Source organism: Anomaloglossus baeobatrachus, chromosome 7 (genome assembly GCF_048569485.1).
Source record: "Anomaloglossus baeobatrachus isolate aAnoBae1 chromosome 7, aAnoBae1.hap1, whole genome shotgun sequence".
Classification (NCBI taxonomy): domain Eukaryota; kingdom Metazoa; phylum Chordata; class Amphibia; order Anura; family Aromobatidae; genus Anomaloglossus; species Anomaloglossus baeobatrachus.
This window is the reverse complement of record NC_134359.1, coordinates 258688755-258714778: the sequence shown is the minus strand read 5'-3', so window position 1 is coordinate 258714778 and position 26024 is coordinate 258688755. Positions and strand designations below refer to the sequence as shown.

Below are 26024 nucleotides of genomic sequence, written 5' to 3'. Positions count from 1 at the left end.
ATATCACATACGGTATTAATGCTGAGCCATGTTGGAAATAAGGCCTTCATAAAAATGTAAGAAAAGTTGTCAGAATCGGCTGACCAACGGAGACTGTCGGAAGCATTTGTCTGCAGCTTGCTCCACTTTTATAATTGAAAACACAAACTGTTGGCTGAACCATCACTTTCATGTGTACAGTGCTGGCCAAAAGTATTGGCACCCCTGCAATTCTGTCAGAGAATACTCAGTTTCTTCCTGAAAATGATTACAATCACAAATTCTTTGGTATTATTATCTTCATTTATTTTGCTTGCAATGAAAAAACACAAAAGAGAATGAAACAAAAATCAAATAATTGCTCATTTCACACAGAACTCGAAAAATGGGCCAGACAAAAGTATTGGCACCCGTAGCCTAATACTTAGTTGCACAACCTTTAGCCAAAATAACTGTGAACAACCGCTTCCGGTAACCATCAATAAGTTTCTTACAATGCTCTGCTGGAATTTTAGACCATTCTTCTTTGGCAAACTGCTCCAGGTCCCTGAGATTTGAAGGGTGCCTTCTCCAAACTGCCATTTTGAGATCTCTCCACAGGTGTTCTATGGGGTTCAGGTCAGGACTCATTGCTGGCCACTTTAGTAGTCTCCAGTGCTTTCTCTCAAACCATTTTCTAGTGCTTTTTGTTGTGTGTTTTGGGTCATTGTCCTGCTGGAAGACCCATGACCTCAGAGGGAGACCCAGCTTTCTCACACTGGGCCCTACATTATGCTGCAAAATTTGTTGGTAGTCTTCAGAATTCATAATGCAATGCACACGGTCAAGCAGTCCAGTGCCAGAGGCAGCAAAGCAACCCCAAAACATCAGGGAACCTCCGAAATGTTTGACTGTAGGGACCGTGTTCTTTTCTTTGAATGCCTCTTTTATTTTTTCCTGTAAACTCTATGTTGATGGCTTTTCCCAAAAAGCTCTACTTTTGTCTCATCTGACCAGAGAACATTCTTCCAAAACATTTTAGGCTTTCTCAGGTAAGTTTTGGCAAACTCCAGCCTGGCTTTTTTATGTCTCTGGGTAAGAAGTGGGGTCTTCCTGGGTATCCTACCATACAGTCCCTTTTCATTCAGACGCTGACGGATAGTACGGGGTGACACTGTTGTACCCTCGGACTGGAGGGCAGCTTGAATTTGTTTGGATGTTAGTCGAGGTTCTTTATCCACCATCCGCACAATCTTGCGTTGAAATCTCTCGTCAATTTTTCTTTTCCTTCCACATCTAGGGAGGTTAGCCACAGTGCCATGGGCTTTATACTTCTTGATGACACTGTGCACCGTAGACACAGGAACTTTCAGGTCTTTGGAGATGGACTTGTAGCCTTGAGATTGCTCATGCTTCCTCACAATTCGGATTCTCAAGTCCTCAGACAGTTCTTTGGTCTTCTTTCTTTTCTCCATGCTCAATGTGGTACACACAAGGACACAGGACAGAGGTTGAGTCAACTTTAATCCATGTCAACTGGCTGCAAGTGTGAATTAGTTATTGCCAACACCTGTTAGGTGCCACAGGTAAGTTACATGTGCTGTTAATTACACAAATTAGAGAAGTATCACATGATTTTTCAAACAGTGCCAATACTTTTGTCCACCCCCCTTTTATGTTTGGTGTGGAATTTGGTATTTTTTTATCCAATTTGGCTTTATAACTTTTTTTTTTTTTTCATTGAAGACAAATTAAATGAAGATAATAATACCAAAGAATTTGTGATTGCAATCATTTTCAAGAAGAAACAGAGTATTATCTGACAGAATTGCAGGGGTGCCAATACTTTTGATCAGCACTGTATGGGGGATTAGGTAGTGATGGTTGGATATCATTGCATGAATGCTGTGGATTCTAAAAATCTCATCCATTTTTATAGTTCTCCGAGGATTTTCCGTCCACAATTCCACTATGGAAAACCTACGTGAGAATATAACCTAATAGAGGAGTGTTAAAGGCATGCAGGTTTAAAATATGTAAGGGGGTTGCCCAACACCATTCACTATATAGGACAGGTGCACAATGGCTGCCGATCGTTCCTAGGCACAATATGTAGGGACTCTCATTTCCTGATGCAGGTGTGAATGGTGCCATTGCTTAGTAGCTACCAGCAGATTAAAAGTGGGTAACCTTTCCCATATTAAATAACATAATTCCTTCATCAAACATGGCAAAATATCCCATAGGCCCATATTCAAAAGACAAGTGTCACACATGTGACTAGCAGGGTTTACCTTGTACCTGGTAAACCCCCAGAAGATGTTATAACACACAGGGGACAGAGGGGTCACGTTACAACAGAGGTTCCTTTCGCTAAGGAGAGGGGTGAGGGGGCACCTCCTGAACTCGCCTAAAGCTGACTCCTGAGCTCCCTAGAGCCGCTATACAGGGTCTTGCAATCTGTCACCCAGCCGGATACCTTAGGCCCTCAGCTAGCCCTCCACTCACCCTCGCTAGTGCACAGGCCAACAAGATCACTAGACTCGCCACTACAATACAGAGACACAAGGGAAGGAATACAAACAGGGAAAATAGACATGCAAGGAAAAACACTCCAGACACCTTCAGTGCAGCAAACACCACAGCTGCACACAACACGACAAACTTCTTCCAGAGCAGGCTCCTTCCAAAGCTGACCAAATATAAATGAGGATTTAGTTTCTATCACAGGCATCATGTGACCAGATCACATGACTTAAATAGGGAAGGGGAGTGATCTCAAAGAGCCGCACCTGAGATTGGCAGCTACAGCCAGCCAGCAGCCAGGTAGGAAAGGGTGCTTAACCCTTCCAGCACCACAAGGAAGGAGATGTTATCAAATAACGGTAGTGAAACTGTCAGCGGCAAGGCGCTGTGACCTTCTGACACCAGATTTACCAAGGGTCTCCCCCGAGCGAGATACACTCATGACAGCAAGAGTCCAACACAGACAAGTGACTTTTAGGGTCCTTTTAAACTGATTGGACTTTTAGGGTCCTTTTACCAAACACAGACAAGTGACTTTTAGGGACTTAAATAGGAAAGGGGAGTGATACCAAAGAGCCACACCTGAGAATGGCAGCTACAGCCAGCAGCCATTCAGGAAAGGGAGCTTAACCCTTATAGCACTACAAGCAATGAGATGTTATCAAATAACAGTAGTGAACCTGTCAGCGGCAAGGCGCTGTGACCTTCTGACACCAGATTCACTTTGGGGTCTCCTCCGAGCGACATACACTCATGACAGCGAGAATCCAATAAAGACGAGTGACTTTTAGGGTCCTTTTACGCTGATTGGTAAATCAAGTGCCAACTGCTGGTATAAACAAGAAGTTGATGTTCAGAAGACATGCAATGTGTCACAATAAATGTATATACCGTATATATTTTCTTTTTATTTTTTTTTTACCTGCAATCAGTTCTGACAATGCTTAAATTAACTCCTATTGCCAGTGCTAATGACAGCATTAGCGGATATACTGCTAAGGAACAATTTTTAGGCCATCGTAAAAGATGCGGTTGACACCAAACAATCAAATCAACGGCGGTCGCTCACTCGTTGCTCATTTTTACACAATGATTGGAAACCTTTGGTTCCAACTACAGTATCTATTACATAATAGTAACACATGGAAAGAGCAGCATAGTTAGTACAACAGAAGGGCTAATTAGCAGCAATCACTATCAGTAATCTGTAAAGACAACAGAAAGTGATAGGATTAGCAATCTGTAATGACTGTGACGTCTCTGCGTAATCCCATCTTTCTCAGCTTTCAGTTCTAGTTTGCCTAAAATATACGATTAAAAGCTAATGAGCGGAATTATCTCCCCTGTGGCGACAAGATGGGAGATTCTGGTCACTATTAATTTTCTCACTCTCCATAAACATGGTGTGGTCTACTACTAGGATGATTAGGACAATGGGTGTGAGAGAAGAGAATCCATTTTGTTCTGGTACCCATCTTGTCTTATATCTAAAGATGTTATAGGGTTCAGCTAATACTGATGAGCGGGGGAACTTTCCCATTTCTATACACCCCCCCGGCTGCTCTTTTTGATGCATAGTTCGGAGTGAACTTATCCTTTACTGTGACCTGATGATATAAACTGATCATATATACTAATAAAGGAGAATTCTTTGAATTCACCATATTAAGCTGTGTGCTGTATTGATTTCCCAAGCGCTCGGAAAACAAATATTATTCATTTGGAGTTCAAAAGGCATAGAAGGAGTGTATTTCGCTCACAAGGGTATGTGTGCACGCTGCAGAAAATTTCTGCACCTTGTGGCAGAAAAACACACCAAGGAATGCATGCATTTTTGGTGTGGGTTTTTTTTGTGCCACACTTTTTTTAGTTTATTTAGAGGCTGGAAGAGCTAAAAAAAAAAAATGCAGAACAAAAACGCACAAAATATTGACGTTTCTGATCTCTGATCTGATGGCAGCCCCCATGCAGCGGTGGATACTGCACCTGACAGCCCACACACACCTTGTTCACCACGTATGTGCTACTGATGAAGGTCCAAATAGGACCGAAAACGTTATAAAGCACATAAATAAATCTTCATTCAAAGCATTTTGGGAGTGCCTTGTCTACTTTTCACATGTGCGATCTCGGCAAATCGTATGTGCGATCTGGCGTGTTACATCGCTAACGAGATCACTAGCGATGTCGCAGTGTGTAAAGCACCCTTTAGGTCCCTTTATCTTTAGTCTCATGTGCTATCAATTAGGTTGATTGTATGTCCTCTCTGTATAAATCAAAAGGAACTACCCCATTACAAACATGCCCCGAGGCCCCCTTCACACGTCCGTGTCTCCGGTATGTGTTTGGTCTGTTTCCTCACGTACCAGAGACACGGGCACACGTAGACCCATTAAAATCAATCACGTGCGTGTTTTGCTATGGACCATGTGTACGTGTGGAGCATACGTGTGCCCATGTGCTCCACATGTAGATATGTCTGTTTTTCTCTGGCATCACGGGTGTCACATGGCCCGCACGGATGTGATCCGTGTGACACGCACCGGAGAAAACATGTGTTTGTAAAATAAATAAATAAATAAATAAATTTCTATACTCACCTTTTCCAGCTCTGCAGTCTCTGCCACTGCTGTCACTTGCTTTCGACCCCTGCTCATTATGCTCATTGAATATTCACTCTACTGCGGGCCGGAAGCAGCAGCAGCGGGGAGTTGGCAGGACTGGAGACCGTAGATCAGCCCCACGGACAGCGACGCCAGGAACAGGTGAGCAGAAAGTTCCGGTTCTCCGTGTGTTATCACGGATACCATATGGAGAACACACGTTGTGCCATAAAAACGGCACACGGAGGACAATACGCACCTTTGACACATCCATGAAAAACGTACGTGATTTTCACGGATGTGTGAAGGTGGCCTGAAGAAGCATAGCGAAACGCACCAATGGACTTGCAATGGAGTTTATTGGCATGTGCTGTTGTTTTGACATGAAGAATAAAGTGGCATGTAAAGCTATTCTTCTTGGTAAATCTGATAGAAGCATCCAAAACAGTTGAGCACATAGCCTTAAGCTTTATGCTCCTGGCTGTATTACAAACGTGTTATACAAATCTATGATACCGTGTCTGTAGCCTGCTATAGGATCATCCTGGATCAATATGCTAAATCAAGTTGTAGCAGCAGCTGCATGCACTATAGACTAGTCGCTCTCACATCAGCCTCTAGCTATGTGCTCACTAGAAAGTGCCTTTTTCTTAAGAAAAATCCGGACCCTCTTAAAGAATCCCGCACCCGCAGTAAAAAAAACGCACCAAAACCGCAGCAAAATCCGCATATGGTTTTACCGCGGATTCTCCGCAGATTGGTCCCTGCGGATTTTTACCATTATCTATGGCAAAAACCGCAGGTACCTGCAGAAAAGAAGTGACATGCACATTAATTCCGCAACGGAAAATCCGCAGGTATAAGAAAAAAACGCAGTGTGCGCACAGCATTTTTTTAAAACCCATAGGATTTGCTTGGGAATGACTGTAGCAATGTTAGACACATTTTCTGCAGCAAAATCCACGGTAAATCTGCAGCGTGTGCACAGGGCCTTATGAAGACTAAAATGTAGGGACTGAAGGATATGTTAGTAACATGAAGGTAGAAGACTAGAATCTCCTCTAATCCCTCTACGAGTCTACAGCTTCAGATGTCTCCAGCAGTGGCACCCACATCTATCAGACATTCATTGTGTGTGGACACTATAGATGCCTGAGATGGGAATATCTTTTAATAACCCTAATGTGTATTATTTCACCTATTGTCACCTCAAAATTTCAAATCTGGGACTGAGATGAGCGAACTCATGGAAGTTCGATTTCGCAGATTGAGCCGGACTGTAGGTAAAGTTCGGTTTGGGACTTGGACTTGACTTGAACCCCAATGGAAGTCACTGATTGGACAGTTCGGGTCTCTGCCCACATGCAGCCAGCCATAAACAGATCACTTTCGGGGTAGTTGGGCAGGGTTTTTCATTTTTATTTTTAAGGGGGGGGGGGGAAATCTACACTACAACAGATCACACTGTTATTACCCCCAGCGTGCACCGTTCAACTGCAAGTGGCTCGCACTGGGCCGAGCATCGAGCGTACCCAAGCACACGATGCTCAGTGGTTTGCATACATAAAGCACCTGAACTCCGAACCCGAACTATGCTTTTTTTGGTTAAGACTGTGTTTAGTACGAACACCGAACCGCACATTCGCTCATCTCTAGTGGTTCTTCACAGTTTGTAATATGCAGAAGTTCAGGAAAAGTTTCATATTAGAACTTTTGAGGTTGACCAGATGAGAATCTGGTTTTCAGGTCGGCTGTCCACTTGCTGTCAGCTGTCATAAAATTGTAGAATCTAAGAGATTTTTTTTTATGTCATTTCAGGAACAGACCCAGAAATTTGAAGATGGGATAATTGAGGATTTTATAAAAAATCACGGAGACCGTGTCCGTCACGCCAAGCCAAGGGTCGCTGATAGCAGTGAAAGTCTCAAAAACACGAGGGATGAACTTTAAGAATATTCAAGAGCTTCCATTTATAATTTTTACCACCTAGTATAGATGGTTATAACTGTGTACATCGAGGTGGATTATATACTCCGCTTGTGGTCTGTTTATTGATCTAGAACATCCTATTACAGTGCAGCTTTCATTTTCAATCCCTTCCAGACAATACCCTACTATTTGGGTATGTGGTATAGCCCAAAAGAGAACTCAAAAAGGCCAGAACATAAATCAGCCATAAAATAAACTACATTTTGAAAACATGTATTTGAAGACATGAACTTAGGTCTCCGCTACTTAAAGGATCTACCAGAGCTCTACACCCCTTGCTGACAGCTCAGATCAGCAGACCTGAATTACCTGTCCATACCCAGGGTCCGGTTGAGCTAGAACAATGAGCAGCAACTAATAGAATGGTTTTTAACAGGGAGAAATGCAAAGTCATACATCTTGGCAAGAATAATGAAAAGAGCAAATACAGCATGGGAGGAATAGAGCTATCCAACAGCATGTGTGAAAAAGACTTAGGTATACTAATAGATCACAGACTGAACATGAGTCAACAGTGTGATGCAGCAGCAAAAAAGGCAAACACCATTCTAGGATGTATTAACACAAGCATACAGTCTAGATCACGTGAAGTCATTATCCCCTTTACTCCTCTTTGGTCAGACCTCATCTGGAATACTGTGTCCAATTCTGGGAACCACATTTTAAAAAAGACATCAACAATCTGGAGCAAGTTCAGAGAAGAGTGACCAGAATAGTGACTGGTCTGCAAACCATGTCCTATGAAGAACGGTTACAGGATTTAGGATTGTTTAGCTTGCAAAAGAGAAGACAGAGGAGACTTAATAGCGGTCTACAAATATCTTAAAGGCTGTCACACCTTAGAGAGATCAGTCTTATTCTCATTTTCAGGAGGAAAGACTAGAAGCAATGGGATGAAACTGATGGGGAGGAGACACAGACTAGATATTAGAAAAAACTTTTTGACAGTGAGGGTGATCAACAAGTGGAAGAAGCTGCCACGAGAGGTTGTGAGTTCTCCTTCAATGGAAGTCTTTAAAGAGAGGTTGGACGGACACCTGTCTGGGATGATTTAGTGAATCCTGCTTTGAGCAGGGGGTTGGACTAGATGATCCAGGAGGTCCATTCCAACGCCGCTCATCTCCGCCCCTCCTCTGCTATTGGGTCAGGAGGGGCGTTTTGTGACGCCGCTGTGACGCCGAACGCACCTCCCCCTTGAAGGAGGGATTGTTCGGTAGCAACAGCGACGTCGCAGAACAGGTATGTGTAATGTGACGCTGCCGTAGCGATATTGTTCGCTACGGCTGCGATCACCACATATCGCATGGACGGGACAAGTGCTATCGCTCGCGACATCGCTAGCGATGTCGCAGCGTGTAAAGCACCCTTTAGGCCTCCTTCACATGTACGTGCAGCATCCGCTGTCTTTCACACATTCGTATTATAACTTATTTTATTGTCACATATCCATGCTTCTACACTGTCCATGTTGCCAGTGTGAACCACACGAAGACAGGTTAGTTTTTTTTCCAGCAGCATAGATGACAAGAGCCAATATAAGTCAATGGGTTTGTGAAAAATGCTGTTATCAAATATTGACATTTAAGAGCTCAGCTCCGATCACTGCAGGTACAAGCAGATGCTGGCTGTTTAACAAAGCTGGGTATGGATGCAGGCACAGCTGCCGAGCCCGCGCCAAACAAGGACTTCGGATGTGACGTACGTCAGGCATGAGTTAAAGGGCCAGTACTGACCTCTAGGATTGCTACCCCCAATATTTGTCACTAGAGACTCTGTTCTCTTCCTCTGTAGTGGCTATTTGTAAAAACTAATAAATAAATCTCTATATGTACTATCAAATATATAACTTCATGGGATATCCTAACAATGTATATTAACTTGTGTATTAGTGCCAAGAAGAGGCCCAGTCAGCCCCATCCTTGATCCAATAATTGTATCCCTTCCCCATTTACACTCAGTATCTAGTGAGATGTCCTTGATGTACAATCCCCATCAGGCTTTTAGAATAGCCTTATTAATATCCTCTAATATTTATAATATAATTAATAATATAATATAATAATATAATATTAATTAATAATTATTAATATTATATTATTAAGTTAACATTAATTAATTTAATTTAATATTAAATTATTAATATTAACTAATAATTAATTGATAATAATTAATAATATAATACAATAATTACTAATATTTAAAATTTATATTTATAGCCTCTAATATTTCAGACATTTGTGAATCATCCTGCTATAGTTACATACCATAAGTTAAAGCAGATGTGGTCTCTGGGAATCCAGTTCTTGTTACGATAACTTACTTAATGAGTCTCTTTGTAATGCAATAAAAGGGAAGGATTTTACTATTGTACGCGCTCTATTAAGCAACCACACTAAAAAAGGAGATGTTACCCTATTACATACATGTAGTGAACAAAAAAGCCATATTATTATATTTCCATCTAAAAAGTGTAAACCAGTGTGGGCTTCAGCTGCACCACTTGTTATATAACCCAAAGGAAGCCTGTCGAGGGCATTTTCCACCCTCTAGGTCACCATCAATGCCTTATACTAGGTGTGGCGGTGTGGGTTAATTATGTTATCCTCTATAAACGGTCATGGGCAAAAGTGGTGGCACCCTTGAAATCGTTCCAGAAAGTGAAGTATTTCTCACAGAAAATTGAAAATTATTGGAATTACACATGTTTTGTTATGCCCCGTTCCTTTGTTTATATTGGAACAACAACAAAACAAAAAAGAGAGGGAAAAAAAGGCAAATTGGACATACCGTATTTTTCGCTTTATAAGACGCACTTTTGTTCCCCCAAATTTTGGGGGAAAGTAGGGGGTGCGCCTTATAAGCTGAATATACGGGGGGGGCGGGGGTACACACACACGTACACACACACGTACACACACATACATACATATATATATATTACACATACACACTGCAGGGTCCGCTCTTGAGCGGTGCTGGGGGCAGGCGACAGCTGCGAGCGGCAGCGTTTGATCTCCTGCTCCCGCTCATATAATATGCACAGCCGCTGTCCATCAGCAGCGTGGTGCTAAAACTGCATCACGCTGAGGGGCTGGGGCAGCGGGGCATATTATGTCTGCCTACGCCCTCCTTTGATCGCACATGATCCCCCCTGTGTTAGATATGGCCCCCGTGCTGCTGCCCATAGTAAAATAAAAAAAAGCTTTACTTACCTCCAGCGCTGATCTCCTGATGTCCTGCTGCTGCTGTCTGTGATAAGGCACGCAGAGATGATATCACTCTGCCGTGCTGATCACATGACCGGCAGCAAGAACCAGGAAGTATAAAGCCGGAGCTCAACTGCGAGGAGGGAGACACGAGGAGGGACAGCGCTGAGAAGGTAAGGAAAGAGTGTTTTATTTTATTATGGGCAGCAGCATGGGGGCCACATCTAACACAGGGGAGATGTGCCATCTATAGTGGCCATGGGCAGCAGTATGGGGGCCACATCTAATACAGGGGAGATGTGCCATCTATAGGGGCCATGGGCAGCACACAGGGAGGATGGGCCATCTATAGTGGCCATGGGCAGCACACATGGGGGCTATATCTAACACAGGGGAGGTGTGCCATCTATAGGGGCAATGGGCAGCACACATGGGGGGCCACATCTAACACAGGGGAGATGTGCCATCTATAGTGGCTATGGGAAGCAGTATGGGGGCCACATCTAACACAGGGGAGATGTGCCATCTATAGGGGCAATGGGCAGCACACATGGGGGGCCACATCTAACACAGGGGAGATGTGCCATCTATAGTGGCTATGGGAAACAGTATGGGGGCCACATCTAACACAGGGGAGATGTGCCATCTATAGGGGCCATGGGCAGCACACATGGGGGCCACATCTAACACAGGGGAGATGTGCCATCTATAGTGGCCATGGGCAGCACACATGGGGGCCATATCAAACACAGGGGAGGTGTACCATCTATAGTGGCCATGGGCAGCACACATGGGGGCCATATCTAACACAGGGGAGTTGTGCCATCTATAGTGGCCATGGGCAGCACACATGGGGGCCATATCTAACACAGGGGAGTTGTGCCATCTATAGTGGCCATGGGCAGCACACATGGGGGCCATATCAAACACAGGGGAGGTGTACCATCTATAGGGGCCATGGGCAGCACAGGGGGACGTGTCCCAGCACAAGGCGGCTATATTCAATATAAGGGGGCCATATCCAGATTAAGGGGGGCTAATTTTAGGATGGGGGGCTATGAGGGACATATACCCTATATGATTTGTTAGACGGACACTGGCATAAGATGGACCCCATTTAACATTTAAAAAAAAAAAAATTCTCTATTCCTTCACCAAATTTGGGGGTGCGTCTTATAATCAGGTGCGTCTTATAAAGCGAAAAATACGGTAATTTCACATAAAACCAACCAGAATAGTCAAGATAGAATTGTTGGCACCTTCCCAGAATTGTGGATAAACAACTTTGTCTCAAGCATGTGATACTCGTGCAAACTCACCAGTGACAAGTAACAGGTGTGGGCAATATGAAAATCACACCTGAATCCAGATAAAAAGGGAGCGGTTGACTCAATCTTTGCGTGGTGTGTGCTACATACATGGAGGACAGAAAGAGGAGAAGAGAACGGTCTGAGGACTTGAGAACCGAAATTGGTGAAAAATATTAACAATCTAAACAGTTACAGGTCCATCTCCAGAGATTTTGATGTTCCTTTGTCCACAGTGTGCAACATATATCCAAGACGTTTACAACCCATGGCACTGTAGCTAATCTTCCTGGACGTGGACAGCAGAGAAAAATTGATGAAAGGTTGAAATGCAGGATAGTCCGGACAGTGGATAAGCTGCCCCAATCAAGTTCAGAAGAAATTCAAGCTGTCCTACAGGCTCAGTGTGCTCAAAGTGAGTGATATGCTATAGAGGAGGCCCAGGAGGACTCCACTGCTGAGACAGAGACATAAAAAAGCTAGGACTGCAGTTTGCCAAAATGTACATGAAGAAACGAAAATCCTTCTGGAAAAGTGTCTTGTTGACAGATGAGACCAAGATAGAGCTTTTTGGTAAAGCACATCATTATCCTGTTTATCAAAACCAGAATGAGGCCTACAAAGAAAAGAACACAGGACCTACAGTCACATATGGTGGAGACTCAAAGATGTTTTGGGTGTTTTGCTGCCTCGGACACTGGGGGCCTTGACTGTGCGTAAGGCATCATGAAATCTGAAGATTACCAGAGGATTTTGGGTGCCAATGTAGTGCCTAGTCTCAAAAGCTGGGGTTTATGTCATGGGTCTTGCAGCAGGACAATGACCCCAAACATACTTCAAGAATCCCCCAGAAATGGATGGAAACAAAGCGCTGGAGAGCTCTGAAGTGGCAGCAATGAGTCCGGACCTAAATCCCATTGACACCTGTGGAGAGATCTTAAAATTGTTGATGGGAGAAGATGCCTCCAAATATGAGAGACCGGGAGCAGTTTATAAAGAAGAGTCCGAAATTCCAGGTGAGAGGAGGAAGAAGCTTGTAGACAGTTATAGGAAGCGACTGATTGCAGGTATTTATTCCAAAGGATGTGTAACCAAATATTAAGTTGAGGGGGCCACAATTGTCGGGCCCATTTTGTTTTTTTTGTGTAAAATTGTCTAATTTGCCTTTTTTTTCTGTGTGTGTGTGTGTGTGTGTGTGTGTGTGTGTGTGTGTGTGTGTGTGTGTGACACAAAGGAAATAAACATGTATCACAAAATGTGTGTGATTGCAATAATTTTCTAGGAGAAATACTTCACTTTACTGAACATTGCCAAGGGTGCGCTATATATACACATTATATATATATATATATATATATATATATATATATATATATATATATATATATATATATATATATATATATATATACATACATACATACATATACACACGCATACATATGTATATACTTGTACTATACTTGTATATATATGTACTTTTTGATTCTGCATTATAAAATAAAAGAAGCTGAACCATTGCACACAAATTACCTTTGAAGAGTCACACTTACGCCCCCTTCTGGCTTGATCAGTAATATACAGCATATATCCTTAAAAGCCAGCTCTGGCATATAGTTTAATAACGAAGTAATAGATAATCTCTAGTACAATATATTGGTGGTAAAGTTGAACCAAAAAGATAGCAGGACTCTGGTCCAGCTGCCATGTCAATAGCCAGTGTCTACCAGACCAGGGCCCAGAAAATCTACAGCGACATCTTTGACGCCTTTTCTGATTAGTAGAATGCTGTTGTCACGTATCAGTCACATAGTGCAGGGCAGAGTTAGGCTGAGAATGCAATTGAGGTGCAGTGAATGTGCTCTGACCCGCCCAGAGCACTTCCAAAATTATTTGTATTTCACTTCTGAAGTCTATGCCCTCTAGTACCAATATGATGGAGCTCTGAGGCTCCTGGGCACCAGACATGCACACCTGCCTAAATCGGTACTAACACAGAACATGCGTGACCTTATCCATCAGAAGGTATTACATGCAATGGTATCTCACGGATGCAGGGCAATGAGTATAAATTAGGTATACCTTGCTGAGCTCTTTGCAGTGGTGGTAGTAGTAGTAGTAGTAGTAGCAGTAGTAGTAGCAGCAGCAGCAGCAGCTCTTGTTCCTGAGTCATCTGGAGAGAAGTTATTTGGTTACTTTCCCCGTGTGTATTTCCCTGTGTGTATTTCCCTGTGTGTTCTTTAAGGTCCAGTCACACATAACGAGATCGTTGCTACGTCACAGTTTCCAGATCGTTGTTAAGTCATTGATGAGATGTCACACACTCATTTTACCAACGACTTTAGTAACGATGCAGCGGGGGTGTGGAAAAGGTGACAACTACACGCCTACGTGTCACACTTTAAGTTCTCATCTAGGTCGTTAACGAGATCTTTCGTAGGTGTCAAACCTACAGATCCATCCTGCCCAAAAATGGCACAGGACATTCAGCAACGACCAACAATCTCACAGCAGGGGCGGATCGTTGATACGTGTCAAACATAACGAGATCGCTGGCTAAGTCGTTTCGTCACAGAAACTGTGGCGTAGCAACGATGTCGTTAGCGATCTCGTTATGTGTGAAGTGGCCTTTAGAGCTTAGTGGTGTTGACTAAGCGCTCAAACCATTCGTTCCTTATCTAGGGCCTATTTCAGGGTCAGGTATCTGGCTCGGCCTAAAGGTATCATCACACTTAGCGACGCTCCAGCGATCCCACCAGCGATCTGACCTGGCAGGGATCGCTGGAGCGTCGTTACATGGTCGCTGGTGAGCGGTCAATCAGGCAGATCTCCACAGCGATCAGTGATCAGCCACCAGTGTAACGACGCTGTGCTTCGTAACCATAGTACACATCGGGTTACTAAACAAAGCACTTTGCTTATAGTTACCCGATGTGTACCTTGGCTATGTGTGCAGGGAGCCGGCTTCTAGAAGATGCGGACGCTGGTAACCAAGGTAAATATCGGGTAACCAAGCAAAGTTCTTTGCTTGGTTACCCGATGTGTACCTTGGTTACCAGCGTCCGCAGAAGCCGGCTCCCTGCACATTCAGTTGTTGCTCTCTCGCTGTCACACACAGCGATGTGTGCTTCACAGTGGGAGAGCAACGACCAAAAAATGGTCCAGAACATTCAGCAACAACTGGCGACCTCACAGCAGGGGCCAGGTTGTTGCTGGATTTCACACACAGCAACATCGCTAGCAACATCGCTGTTACGTCACAAAAAACGTGACTCAGCAGCGATGTCGCTTAGTGAGACGTGGCCTTAAGATTCCACACCCAATCTAGGGTGGCGAGGGAAACCAGGGGCCAGCGGTAGATTTGGTCAGGGGGTCACCATCTCCCCCCTTCCCTAGACACAGGGTTTCCCTTCCCTTCCCTTTCGCTTGGTACTTCCCCATACCTAGCGTGACAACGGCCCTCTCCAAGGAAATCATGTGCCTGGGCACTGACAGCCAGCGCATTGATAGCTGGATATACGGCTTCCGGAGTATACTTCGATGGGTGTGACTACTGGGCAGAGATGTGTGATGAGCCCCTTGAAATAGCACAAGTCATACAGGCTGAATTATATAATCACACCACTATAGGTGATGAAATGTATTTGTGGATCCTTGTCAGGCTCACAGAGAGGCACTTGGAATATTCACGGGATAAAATACATTACTTTCAGAAAATAGGTTTTGTCCATATAAAATAAATACATATATAAATGACTATTCTCAACGCAGAAAACAATTACGTCGATGCTTTGTCGTCATGATTCATGTGGATGTGTTGGAGGAGCTGATCACAGTAGACGGGGGTCCGGTGTTTATGCTTCACGGCTTCAATCTCTTGCACCAACACCGATGGGTACGTGACACTCGCTTCCTTCAGAACATCTGCAAGACAGAGGCCACACACGGATCTGTTAATGGGCTTGTGAGCTCTATTCTTCCCTGTAAGTGTAAACAAATTATACTACGATCTGTGATTTTTTCCGTCAAAGTCCCATAAAAGGGACTGCAACATATCCCAGTCCTCAACGTAAAAAGTGTCAATTCCTTAAAGCTGATCATTACTACTTTCACACTTCAGTCGTTTCCAATCCGTCAGGTCAGTCGTTGCGATGGATCCGTCATTTTTCAGCTGTCAACGGACGCAACTGATGTGTTATTTCACAGGAATCCTATGAAATAACTACTCCGTCGCGTCAGTTAGGGTACTTTCACACTTGCGTTTTTTTCCTTCCATCCCAATCCGCCCTTTTGGAAAACAGCAGAATCTGTTAACAGATTCTGCTGTTTCCCATAGACTTGTATGGACGACGGATTGTGCCAACGCAGCATGTTACATTTTTTGAGCGGCAGAATCCTCTATTTTTCATTGCGCATGCTCATCCTTTTTTTTTTTTAAATCACAGAAACTTTATTTTGTCTCTCGGTGGCTGAACGTTCAGCTGAGCATCCGGCCGCCGGCATGTGAGAGCGTTCAGCTGAGCGCCCGGCCGCCGGCATGTAAGAGCGATCAGCTGAGCGCCCGGCCGCCGGCATGTGAGAGCGATCAGCTGTGCGCCCGGCCGCCGGCATGTGAGAGCGATCAGCTGAGCGCCGGCCGCCGGCATGTGAGAGCGATCAGCTGTGCGCCCGGCCGCCGGCATGTGAGAGCGATCAGCTGAGCGCCCGGCCGCCGGCATGTGAGAGCGATCAGCTGAGCGCCCGGCCGCCGGCATGTGAGAGCGATCAGCTGAGCGCCCGGCCACCGGCATGTGAGAGCGATCAGCTGAGCGCCCGGCCGCCGGCATGTGAGAGCGATCAGCTGTGCGCCCGGCCGCCGGCATGTGAGCGTTCAGCTGAGCGCCCGGCAGCCGGCATGTGAGAGCTCTCAGCTGAGCGCCCGGCAGCCGGCATGTGAGAGCTCTCAGCTGAGCGCCCGGCAGCCGGCATGTGAGAGCTCTCAGCTGAGCGCCCGGCAGCCGGCATGTGAGAGCTCTCCGCTGAGCGCCCGGCAGCCGGCATGTGAGAGCTCTCCGCTGAGCGCCCGGCCGCCGGCATGTGAGAGCTCTCAGCTGAGCGCCTGGCCGCCGGGTGATCAGCTGATCGTTCACAATAGTCTGCTGCCGGTAAAACTGTAAAGAAAAAAAAAATAAATAAATAAAAAAAAAGCTTTCCGTTGTTTTGTTCCGTTGCATCCGTTGTGCCACTATATGCAACGCATTCAATTCATCCGTCACACAATGCAATTTCAACGCAAGTGTGAAACTAGCCTTACATCCGTTGTGCGTCCGTTTTACAACGGCTCCGTCACAATCGGTTTGTTTTTCGGACAGCGCAATGGGAGTGCCAGTCATTTTGGTGACCTATTACTGTGCTTTCATAGGCCATCTGTGACAGTTTGTAGAGAAAGGGGCAGAATAAAATGTTGTTATAGCTAAAATTGTGTGTGGAATATTCCTATCAAGACACTCTGGAGCCCTGCAATGTGATTGTGTACATACTGGGCATGCTCAGTAGAACATGACTGAATCCAGCGCTGGATTCCGTTGTGCGGCGGATTACGGCAGAATCCTGCACCATAGACATACATTATACCTCCTGACGGATTGTGATGGAACCCTGCACAGTGCGTTTTTTTGACGCTCCAAAAAACGTTACAGTGTCAGTTCCTTCCGCCCGCCGGTCAATCATTCCACGACTGATCCAACACAAGGCCATCAGTCGTTAATACAAGTCTATGGGGAAAAAACGTAATCCTGCAAAAATATGTTGCAGGATACCGTATTTTCGCAAGGCAACGGATTGTGACTGATGGAAAAAGACTGAAGTGTGAAACTCGTCAATAAAGCACGAAGACATCTTTGCCATTTTTTGGATTTGACCTTCGGTATGATGCTGCCACCTAGAGGCACTTTTGCGTTACTACATGCAGTTAGAGCAGTAATGACAATGTAAAAAAAAAAAAAGGCAAAAACTAAAGGCGATTAAATTAATGAAAATAAAAATTACAAACTTACAAACAAAAAAGAAAACCTAAAAAATTCAAAATATTGGAAGAATAGTGAGCTGATCCACCTCAGTTACCACTGATGAGCCCAAGCAAACTGCAGACAAGCCTCATCATTGTCGTCATTTGGCACTGAACAGGTTAAGGGACACTACTACGTGACACGTCGGAGCTGCCGTGATCAATTGAGTGTGTCTGACGAGGTGCCCAGATGATAGGTCTATTTTTCCCTTTAAGCACTTGCTCACATTATGCCACCATGATTTATGGATGTAAACGAGTCAGGAAAGGCCCATACATCATTCCCTGGCAGCGCGGACAGGCTGCAATTTGTACAACAGATTAACATGGACCTGTCATCCGTCATAAAACTCACCGGTGTCCATCAGACACCAAATGACGATGGGGAAAAAACAGAAAAGTGGTCCACAGGAGCCGCAAACATGATATCTGCAAAGGGAAAATGTCCGGGCTCTATGGGGTACAAGAAAAATGGTGACGGGAAGCGATCCTAACAAAAGCTTTCAAACAGGAGAGGAGAAGGGGTGAACGCCGCGCATCAGTCAAATCAAGATGTAGAGTTGTTGCTAAATTAATATCTTTTTTATTCCAAAGGTCTATGCGTTTCGAGGTTGAAGCCTCTTCCTCAGGACCAGAATATAAACAAAGCCTTTGTTGATATTCTGGTCCTGAGGAAGAGGTTTCAACCTCGAAACGCATTAACCCCTTCTCCTCTCCTGTTTGAATACGCATCCACGTGGGGCTGCGGCAGACGCCATTATCTTATGCTTGGCAGTAGTTGTGACTTTCACAACCACATTAGGTGAGTGTATATACTTCAGATATTACTCCTGTTTATCTGGTAATACCCTATCAGCGCTTATGTTTCTAGTTTTATCCTAACAAAAGCTTGGCATTTTCTGCTGCGCCTTCGTCAAGGACTCACCTAGCACTGCAGCTTGGACAGCGGTATCAGTATCGTCAAGATGCACGAGGAGACAGCGATAGAGGAATTCAAGATGGCCTCGATTGGTCGTCCTTTCATACCGGTAATCAACGAATTTGAACCACAGATTAAGCGTTTTAGCCGCTGTGATCCGCACTTCATCAGAGGCATCGTCCAGACGCTTTACTATTTCTGTGAAGACAACGGGTTCGTAGGTGAAGCGCAATGGAAGCGCACATTGCTATTCACTTTGAGCACTGGTGGTGCCCTATTATACACGTCAATGTCACCTCCTCACTATATAGTTTAATGGAGTTATCTGATGAAATAAAGGATAGGTGATCGGTGGGTGTCCCACTAATTGGCAGAACACTGAACTTTTTTCTCTGTCACAATACGGCATGGGAGGCGGACGCCTGAATGCCGCACCATTCATTCTCTATTGGGCTGCCAGAAAAACCCCACTGGGAATGGACAGTGTGCACTTTTGCTGTACTATAACAGGGATAAAAGTTCCTCATTGTTCCAATTAGTGCAGGTACCAAAGGTTGGACCCTCGTTGACTGACAAGTTATGACCAATATTTTGGATTGAAGATAAAGTGGTTATCTGCGGAAAACAAGTTAATTTTCAAAGGGAATCTGTCAGCCAATGCCAACCCATAAACTCATAAGGGTATGTGCGTATGATGTGGACCTGCTGCGTCCTGGACCTGGCCCCCACGAGTCTCCTCTACAGGAGACCGATGCTGCTCATGCCCACAATCCGGGCTCGGGTAGTTGCGGTCTCTCGCTGTGTTCTCCCTCTCGCTGTGTTTCTGCAGAAAACAATTGACATGCTATGGCTCGAGAAGCCGCACCACAGGTCAGTTTTCGCTGTGGAAAAAACGGAGTACAGTTGGTATGGGATTTCTAGAAATCCCATCTACTGTGCTTGTACTGCACAACGCAGCGTTTTGGACATAGCAAAAAATACCCTTCATCCAAAATGCTGTGAACCCTGATCGTGGGCAGGCAGAATAACACTGCTGAACGGGTCTTAGGAAAACCAGTTCAAACATCTCCATCTTTGCTGCAGTAAACCAATCAGGCCTCAGAGAATCCATATCCCAAACAATCGGTAATTATCTGATAGGTGTTCACTTAATGCACTGGGTTATCATTGGTGTGAATTCCCCACCTCTGTTTATTGGAGTCTCCTGTATAATCCAACATCTGCACGTAACCTTCGATCCGCACAAGATCTCCTTCTCTACTCCCCTCTCATCTCCTCTTCCCACCATCGCATCCAAGATTTCTCCCGTGCCTCCCCCATACTCTGGAATGCTCTGCCACAAGCCTACAACCTGCCGTAACCCTCTGTCTGATATAGCGCCGCACGACCAGCTCTACCCTAACCTACTGTATCCTCACCCATCCCTTGTAGACTGCGCCCTCATGGGCAGGGACCTCTATCCTACTGTACTGCCTGTGTCTTGTATTGTTTATGATTATTGTACTTGTCCCTATTATGTATACCCCTTTCACATGTCAAGCGCCATGGAATTGATGGCGCTATAATAATACATAATAATAATTATAACATCTCTTCCTGAAGACTCCCATCAAGAGCAAAATGGGAGGCGGGGGCTCGATAGGGACTGGCCTTCATATCCCAGGGCTGAATATTGAAAACCCATCAGATGTAACTCATTAGCTAAAGTAGCAGAATAAAACAGAGTATCCTTAGGTATGTTTCGCTTATTGTAGCATATATATGGGGATGTTGGAACTGGATTTCCAAGATCTACTCAGTAGTGTTAAAGGGAATCTGTTAGTGGGATGAACCCTCATGAGCCGTCTATATGGGGATCTAGGTCTTAGAAAGTTGGATAAAATGATACCTTGATATCTGTGATCCGATGTCTTATTCCAGAGAAATCCACATTTTTCTTAATATGTAAATGAGCTGTTAAGATCTATGAGCCGAACACTGACCAGCATGCGAATCTGCCTCCAGAGTTTATTATAAATGAAGGAGGAGTCACCAGTGTGAGACATGTAATGACTGAGAGTCTGCCCTCCTGATCTAACTGCAGAGCTGTGTGTAATTATGTCCCCACTGACCATCTAGTCCTACAAGGGGGTAGTCATGACTGTCCTGTATATTTATTGTTACTTTTCTAAATAAATTTGGATATTTTATATGAACTACTTCAAGCTGGTTCCTTACAAGCGCTGGATCTACTTTCTTGCTTGTCTTTCTTACGTTTGCCGGAGTCCAGGCTGCTACTAGGACACCAGAGACCCAGAGGAGGTGAACTGACAACATTGCTTTGGTGTTTTATATTTGTGTAAAAAGAGAATTTTGTTTACTTACCGTAAATTCTTTTTCTTATAGTTCCGACATGGGAGACCCAAACCATGGGTGTATAGCTACTGCCTCCGGAGGACACACAAAGTACTACACTCAAACGTGTAGCTCCTCCCTCCGGCTATATACACCCCCTGGATGACAATCTACCCAGTTCAGTGCAAAAGCTGAAGGAGGACATCCACCCATAAGTAGAGAAAGAGTAAACTCGGAAAGACCAGAACTCTGTCTACTAACAACAGCCGGTGAAACACACGGAACAAAAAACTGCCAACAGGCAACAGGGAGGGTGCTGGGTCTCCCATGTCGGAACTATAAGAAAAAGAATTTACGGTAAGTAAACAAAATTCTCTTTTTCTTTCTCGTTCCTTATGGGAGACCCAAACCATGGGACGTTCCAAAGCAGTCCATGGGCGGGAAATAAACCAAACTGAGAAGTAGGAAAACCTAACTTCACAAATGGGCGACAGCCGCCTGAAGAATGCATCTGCCCAAGCTCGCATCTGCCGAAGCATGAGCATGCACCTGGTAGTGCTTCGAGAAAGTGTGCAGACTGGACCATGTGGCAGCCTGACAAACCTGCTGAGCCGTAGCCTGGTGCCTGAAAGCCCAGGAGGCACTGACAGCTCTGGTCGAGTGCGCCTTAATCCCCGGCGGGGGAGGCACCTGAGAACGCTGGTAGGCATCGGAGATAGCCGACCTGATCCAACGAGCTAGAGTCGGTTTAGAAGCAGCGAGACCCTTGCGCTGACCAGTGGTTAGCACAAAAAGAGATGTGCACCGCCTAAAAACAGCGGTGCGTGACACATAGATTCGGAGCGCCCGCACCAAATCCAAGGAGTGCAACGCCTTCTCAAAGCGATGCACCGGGGCCGGACAAAGAGAAGGTAATGAAATGTCCTGGTTAAGGTGGAAAGGAGACACCACCTTAGGGAGAAAGTCCGGAGTCGGACGAAGAACCACCTTGTCTTGGTGAAACACCAAAAAGGGGGATTCTGAAGAGAGCGCAGCCAAATCCGAAACTCTCCTGAGAGAAGTTATGGCTACTAGAAAAACAACTTTCTGTGAAAGTCTAGACAAGGGAACTTCCCTGAGAGGCTCAAAGGGGGGTTTCTGTAAGGCCGTGAGGACCAGATTAAGGTCCCAGGGATCCAAGGGCCGCCGGTAAGGAGGAATGATGTGAGATGCGCCCTGCATGAAGGTGCGCACCTGAGCCAGTCGGGCGATACGCCGCTGGAACAAGACCGACAGAGCCGACACCTGTCCCTTGAGGGAATTGAGGGACAGTCCTAGCTGTAGACCGGACTGTAGAAAAGACAGGATGGTCGGCAAGGAGAACGGCCAAGGGGCATGGCCGGACGAACGACACCAGGACAGGAAAATTTTCCAAGTCCTGTGGTAAATCCTGGCCGAGGAAGACTTCCGAGCCTGAGTCATGGTGGAGATGACCTCAGAGGGAATGCCTGAAGCCGTCAGGATCCAGGACTCAAGAGCCACGCCGTCAATCTGAGAGCCGCAGAATTCTGGCGGAAGAACGGACCTTGAGAGAGAAGGTCTGGGCGGTCCGGGAGACGCCACGGCACCTCTACGGACAGACGGAGCAGGTCTGGGTACCACGCTCGCCTGGGCCAGTCCGGAGCAATGAGCATGACTCGACGGCCCTCCATTCTGATCTTGCGCAGAACCCTGGGCAAGAGCGCTAGAGGGGGAAACACATAGGCCAGACGGAACTGAGACCAATCTTGAACCAGTGCGTCTGCTGCGAAGGCTTGAGGATCGTGGGAGCGAGCCACGTAAACCGGAACCTTGTTGTTGTGCCGGGATGCCATTAGATCTACCTCTGGAGTGTCCCACTTGCGGCAGAGTGATTTGAACACTGCCGGATGCAGAGCCCACTCGCCGCCGTCTACGGTTTGACGGCTGAGATAATCGGCCTCCCAGTTTTCCACGCCTGGGATGTGGACTGCAGATATGGTGGACTTCGAGTCCTCCGTCCACTGGAGGATTCGTTGAACCTCCAGCATCGCCAGACGGCTGTGAGTCCCGCCCTGGTGATTGATGTAGGCAACCGCTGTCGCGTTGTCTGACTGGACTCGGATGTGCTTGCCCACCAACAGGTGGTGAAAGGCTAGGAGAGCTAGAAACACAGCTCTGATCTCCAGCACATTGATTGAGAGGGCTGATTCGGACGAAGTCCAAGTGCCCTGTGCTCGGTGATGGAGAAATACTGCTCCCCAACCGGAGAGACTGGCATCCGTGGTGAGGATTACCCAGGACGGAGTCAGGAAGGAGCGTCCCTGTGACAGAGAGAGGGGCCGAAGCCACCACTGAAGAGAGCTCCTGGTCTGTGGCGACAGAGCCACCAGCCTGTGCAAGGAAGAGATCCGCTTGTCCCAACAGCGGAGGATGTCCAGCTGCAGGGGACGCAGATGGAACTGGGCAAAGGGAACCGCTTCCATTGACGCCACCATCTGACCCAGCACCCGCATGAGGTGTCTGATGGAATGACGGCGGTGCCTCAGCAGAGAGCGTACCGCCAGACGAAGAGACTGCTGTTTGACTAAGGGCAGCTTCACAAGTGCCGGCAGAGTCTCGAATTGCATCCCTAGGTACTCGAGTTTCTGGGTTGGAATCAGAGTGGACTTAGGCAAATTGACAAGCCACCCGAACTGGACTAGCGTGGCGAGAGTGAGCGAGACACTCCGCTGGCAGTCTGCACTGGATGAGGCCTTGACTAGAAGGTCGTCCAGGTAAGGAATTATTGCCAACCCCTGGAGGTGCAGGACCGCAACTACTGCTGCCATGACCTTGGTGAATACTCGAGGGGCCGTGGCTAAGCTGAAGGGGAGAGCCACGAATTGGAAATGTTCCTCTCCTATTGCAAAGCGTAGCCAACGCTGGTGCGAAACCGCAATAGGAACATGCAGATAGGCATCTCTGATGTCGATGGATGCTAGAAAATCTCCTTGGGTCATTGAGGCAATGACCGATCTCAGAGATTCCATGCGAAAGTGCCGCACCTGAACGTGCTTGTTGAGAAGCTTGAGATCCAGGATGGGCCGGAAGGAACCGTCCTTTTTGGGGACTAGAAAGAGGTTTGAGTAGAAACCGCTGAACCGTTCCCGGACGGGAACCGGAACAATTACACCGTTGGCCTGCAGGGATGCCACGGCCTGAGAGAAGGCGGCGGCTTTGGAGCAGGGGGGGGTGGACAGAAAAAATCTGTTTGGCGGGCTGGAAGAAAATTCTATCCTGTAGCCGTGGGAGATGATATCCCGCACCCACTGATCGGAGACGTGTTGAAACCACACGTCGCCAAAGTGGGAGAGCCTGCCACCGACCAAGGACGTTGCTGGCGTAGCCAGATAGTCAAGAGGAGGCTGCCTTAGTGGCAGCGGCTCCTCCGGCCTTTTGAGGACGCGGCTTTGCGCGCCAGTTGGGTTTACGATCCTTGGCTGCGGTAGTGGACGAGGTCGAGGGCTTAGAGGCTGACCAGTTAGAGGAACGAATGGAACGAAAATTCGATTGGTTCCTGCTCTGGACCGGTTTCCTGACCTTAGTTTGCGGCAAGGAAGTACTCTTCCCACCAGTAGCTTCCTTAATTATGTCATCCAGCTGTTCTCCAAACAGCCGGGACCCAGCAAAAGGGAGACTCGCAAGGTACTTCTTAGAGGAAGAGTCTGCTTTCCACTCTCGAAGCCACAAGATCCTGCGGATCGCGAGGGAGTTAGCGGAGGCCACCGCCGTGCGGTGAGAAGCCTCCAGGATGGCAGACATGGCGTAGGATGCAAAAGCCGAAGCTTGAGAAGTTAAGGCATCCATCTCAGGAATAGAGTCTCTGGTGAGTGAATGCATCTCCGCCAGAGAGGCAGAGACTGCCTTAAGAGCCCACACTGCCGCAAAAGACGGGGAGAACGAGGCTCCTGCCGCCTCATATACAGACTTGGCCAGAAGGTCAACCTGGCGGTCAGTGGGATTTTTAAGAGAAGTGCCATCAGCCACAGCTACGACTGTGCGGGCTGAGATTCTGGACACCGGAGGGTCTACCTTTGGGGACTGGGCCCATTCCTTAACCACCTCTGGTGGAAAAGGAAAACTGTCATCTGAACTACGCTTCAGAAAGCGTTTGTCAGGACAGGCCCTGGGCTTGTTAACAGTGGTCTGAAAGCTGGAGTGGTTAAAAAACATACTTTTAGCTTTCTTAGGTGAGGTAAACTGGTGTACCTCTACCAGAGAGGTTTGTTCGTCTGACTCTGGTGGGTTGAGGTTCAGAACGGAGTTAATGGACGCAATCAAGTCACTAACATCCGCATCACCCTCAGACAAATCAATGGGGTACATAGAAGTAGCGTCTGAGCCCACAGTAAACGAATCCCCCTCGCCCTGCACGTCGGCACGTGAATCAGAGCCGTGGGACGAGGGAGGAGAAGGGTCCCTACGTCTCCGTTTAGGGGGACTGGGACCTAGAACATGCTCTGAGGGCTCCGCAGAGCTCTGAGCAGCAGAGACACTCTGAGGGGGGGGCTGATGCATGGACAGCAGTGTCCGGGACAGCTGCCCCATGGAGTCGGCAAAAGACTGGGAAATAGCTTGTGAAAAAGATGCTACCCAAGCCGGGGGCTCAGCCACCTGGGCCGGAGCAGCCAGAGGGACCCCTGAGGAGGCTCTAGGCTGAGACACAACCATATTAGCACAGGCATCACAATGTGGGAATGTGCTCGGCTCTGGCAGAATGCGCTTACATGCAGTGCAAAAAGCATACATGTTTGCAGCCATGCTCCGGGTGACAGACATGCTGCTGATGGGGGGACTCTGCAGCAATAAACACTCCTGTAGAATGCCTGAAAGTGTATATAAAAAGCCCACAACCAGAGGTTGTGGCTTACCACACCACTCTCTGTGTGCCCTCCGGATTCCACAGCTCCAAGTCCCAGTGAAGCGACAGCTTTCACAAAACAGCAACAGCTGCAGCTCCCAGCGCCGTCCAGTGTAAGAACGCTGAGAAAATGGCGCTGGGAGGAGGAGGGGGGGCGTGTATAAGCCCAGGAGCGGGAAAAACGGAGGGCAGAGAGATACAGGACGAGGTACAGGGGAGGGCACATCTCTCCAGAG

General features: G+C 46.6%; 1 protein-coding gene across 1 annotated transcript in view; it reads right to left on the bottom strand.

The window, feature by feature from the left end:
- Nucleotides 1–14894: 14894 nt before the first annotated feature.
- DNAAF5 (dynein axonemal assembly factor 5) overlaps nucleotides 14895–26024 on the bottom strand; it is a 134169-nt gene continuing 123039 nt past the window's right edge. The window contains exons 11-12 of the mRNA XM_075319758.1: nucleotides 18561–18752; nucleotides 14895–15513 (exon numbers count right to left, since the gene is read on the bottom strand). Of these exons, the coding sequence (XP_075175873.1) occupies nucleotides 15368–15513; nucleotides 18561–18752 (338 nt within the window). The 3' untranslated portion in view covers nucleotides 14895–15367. The remainder of the gene's footprint in view (nucleotides 15514–18560; nucleotides 18753–26024) is intronic.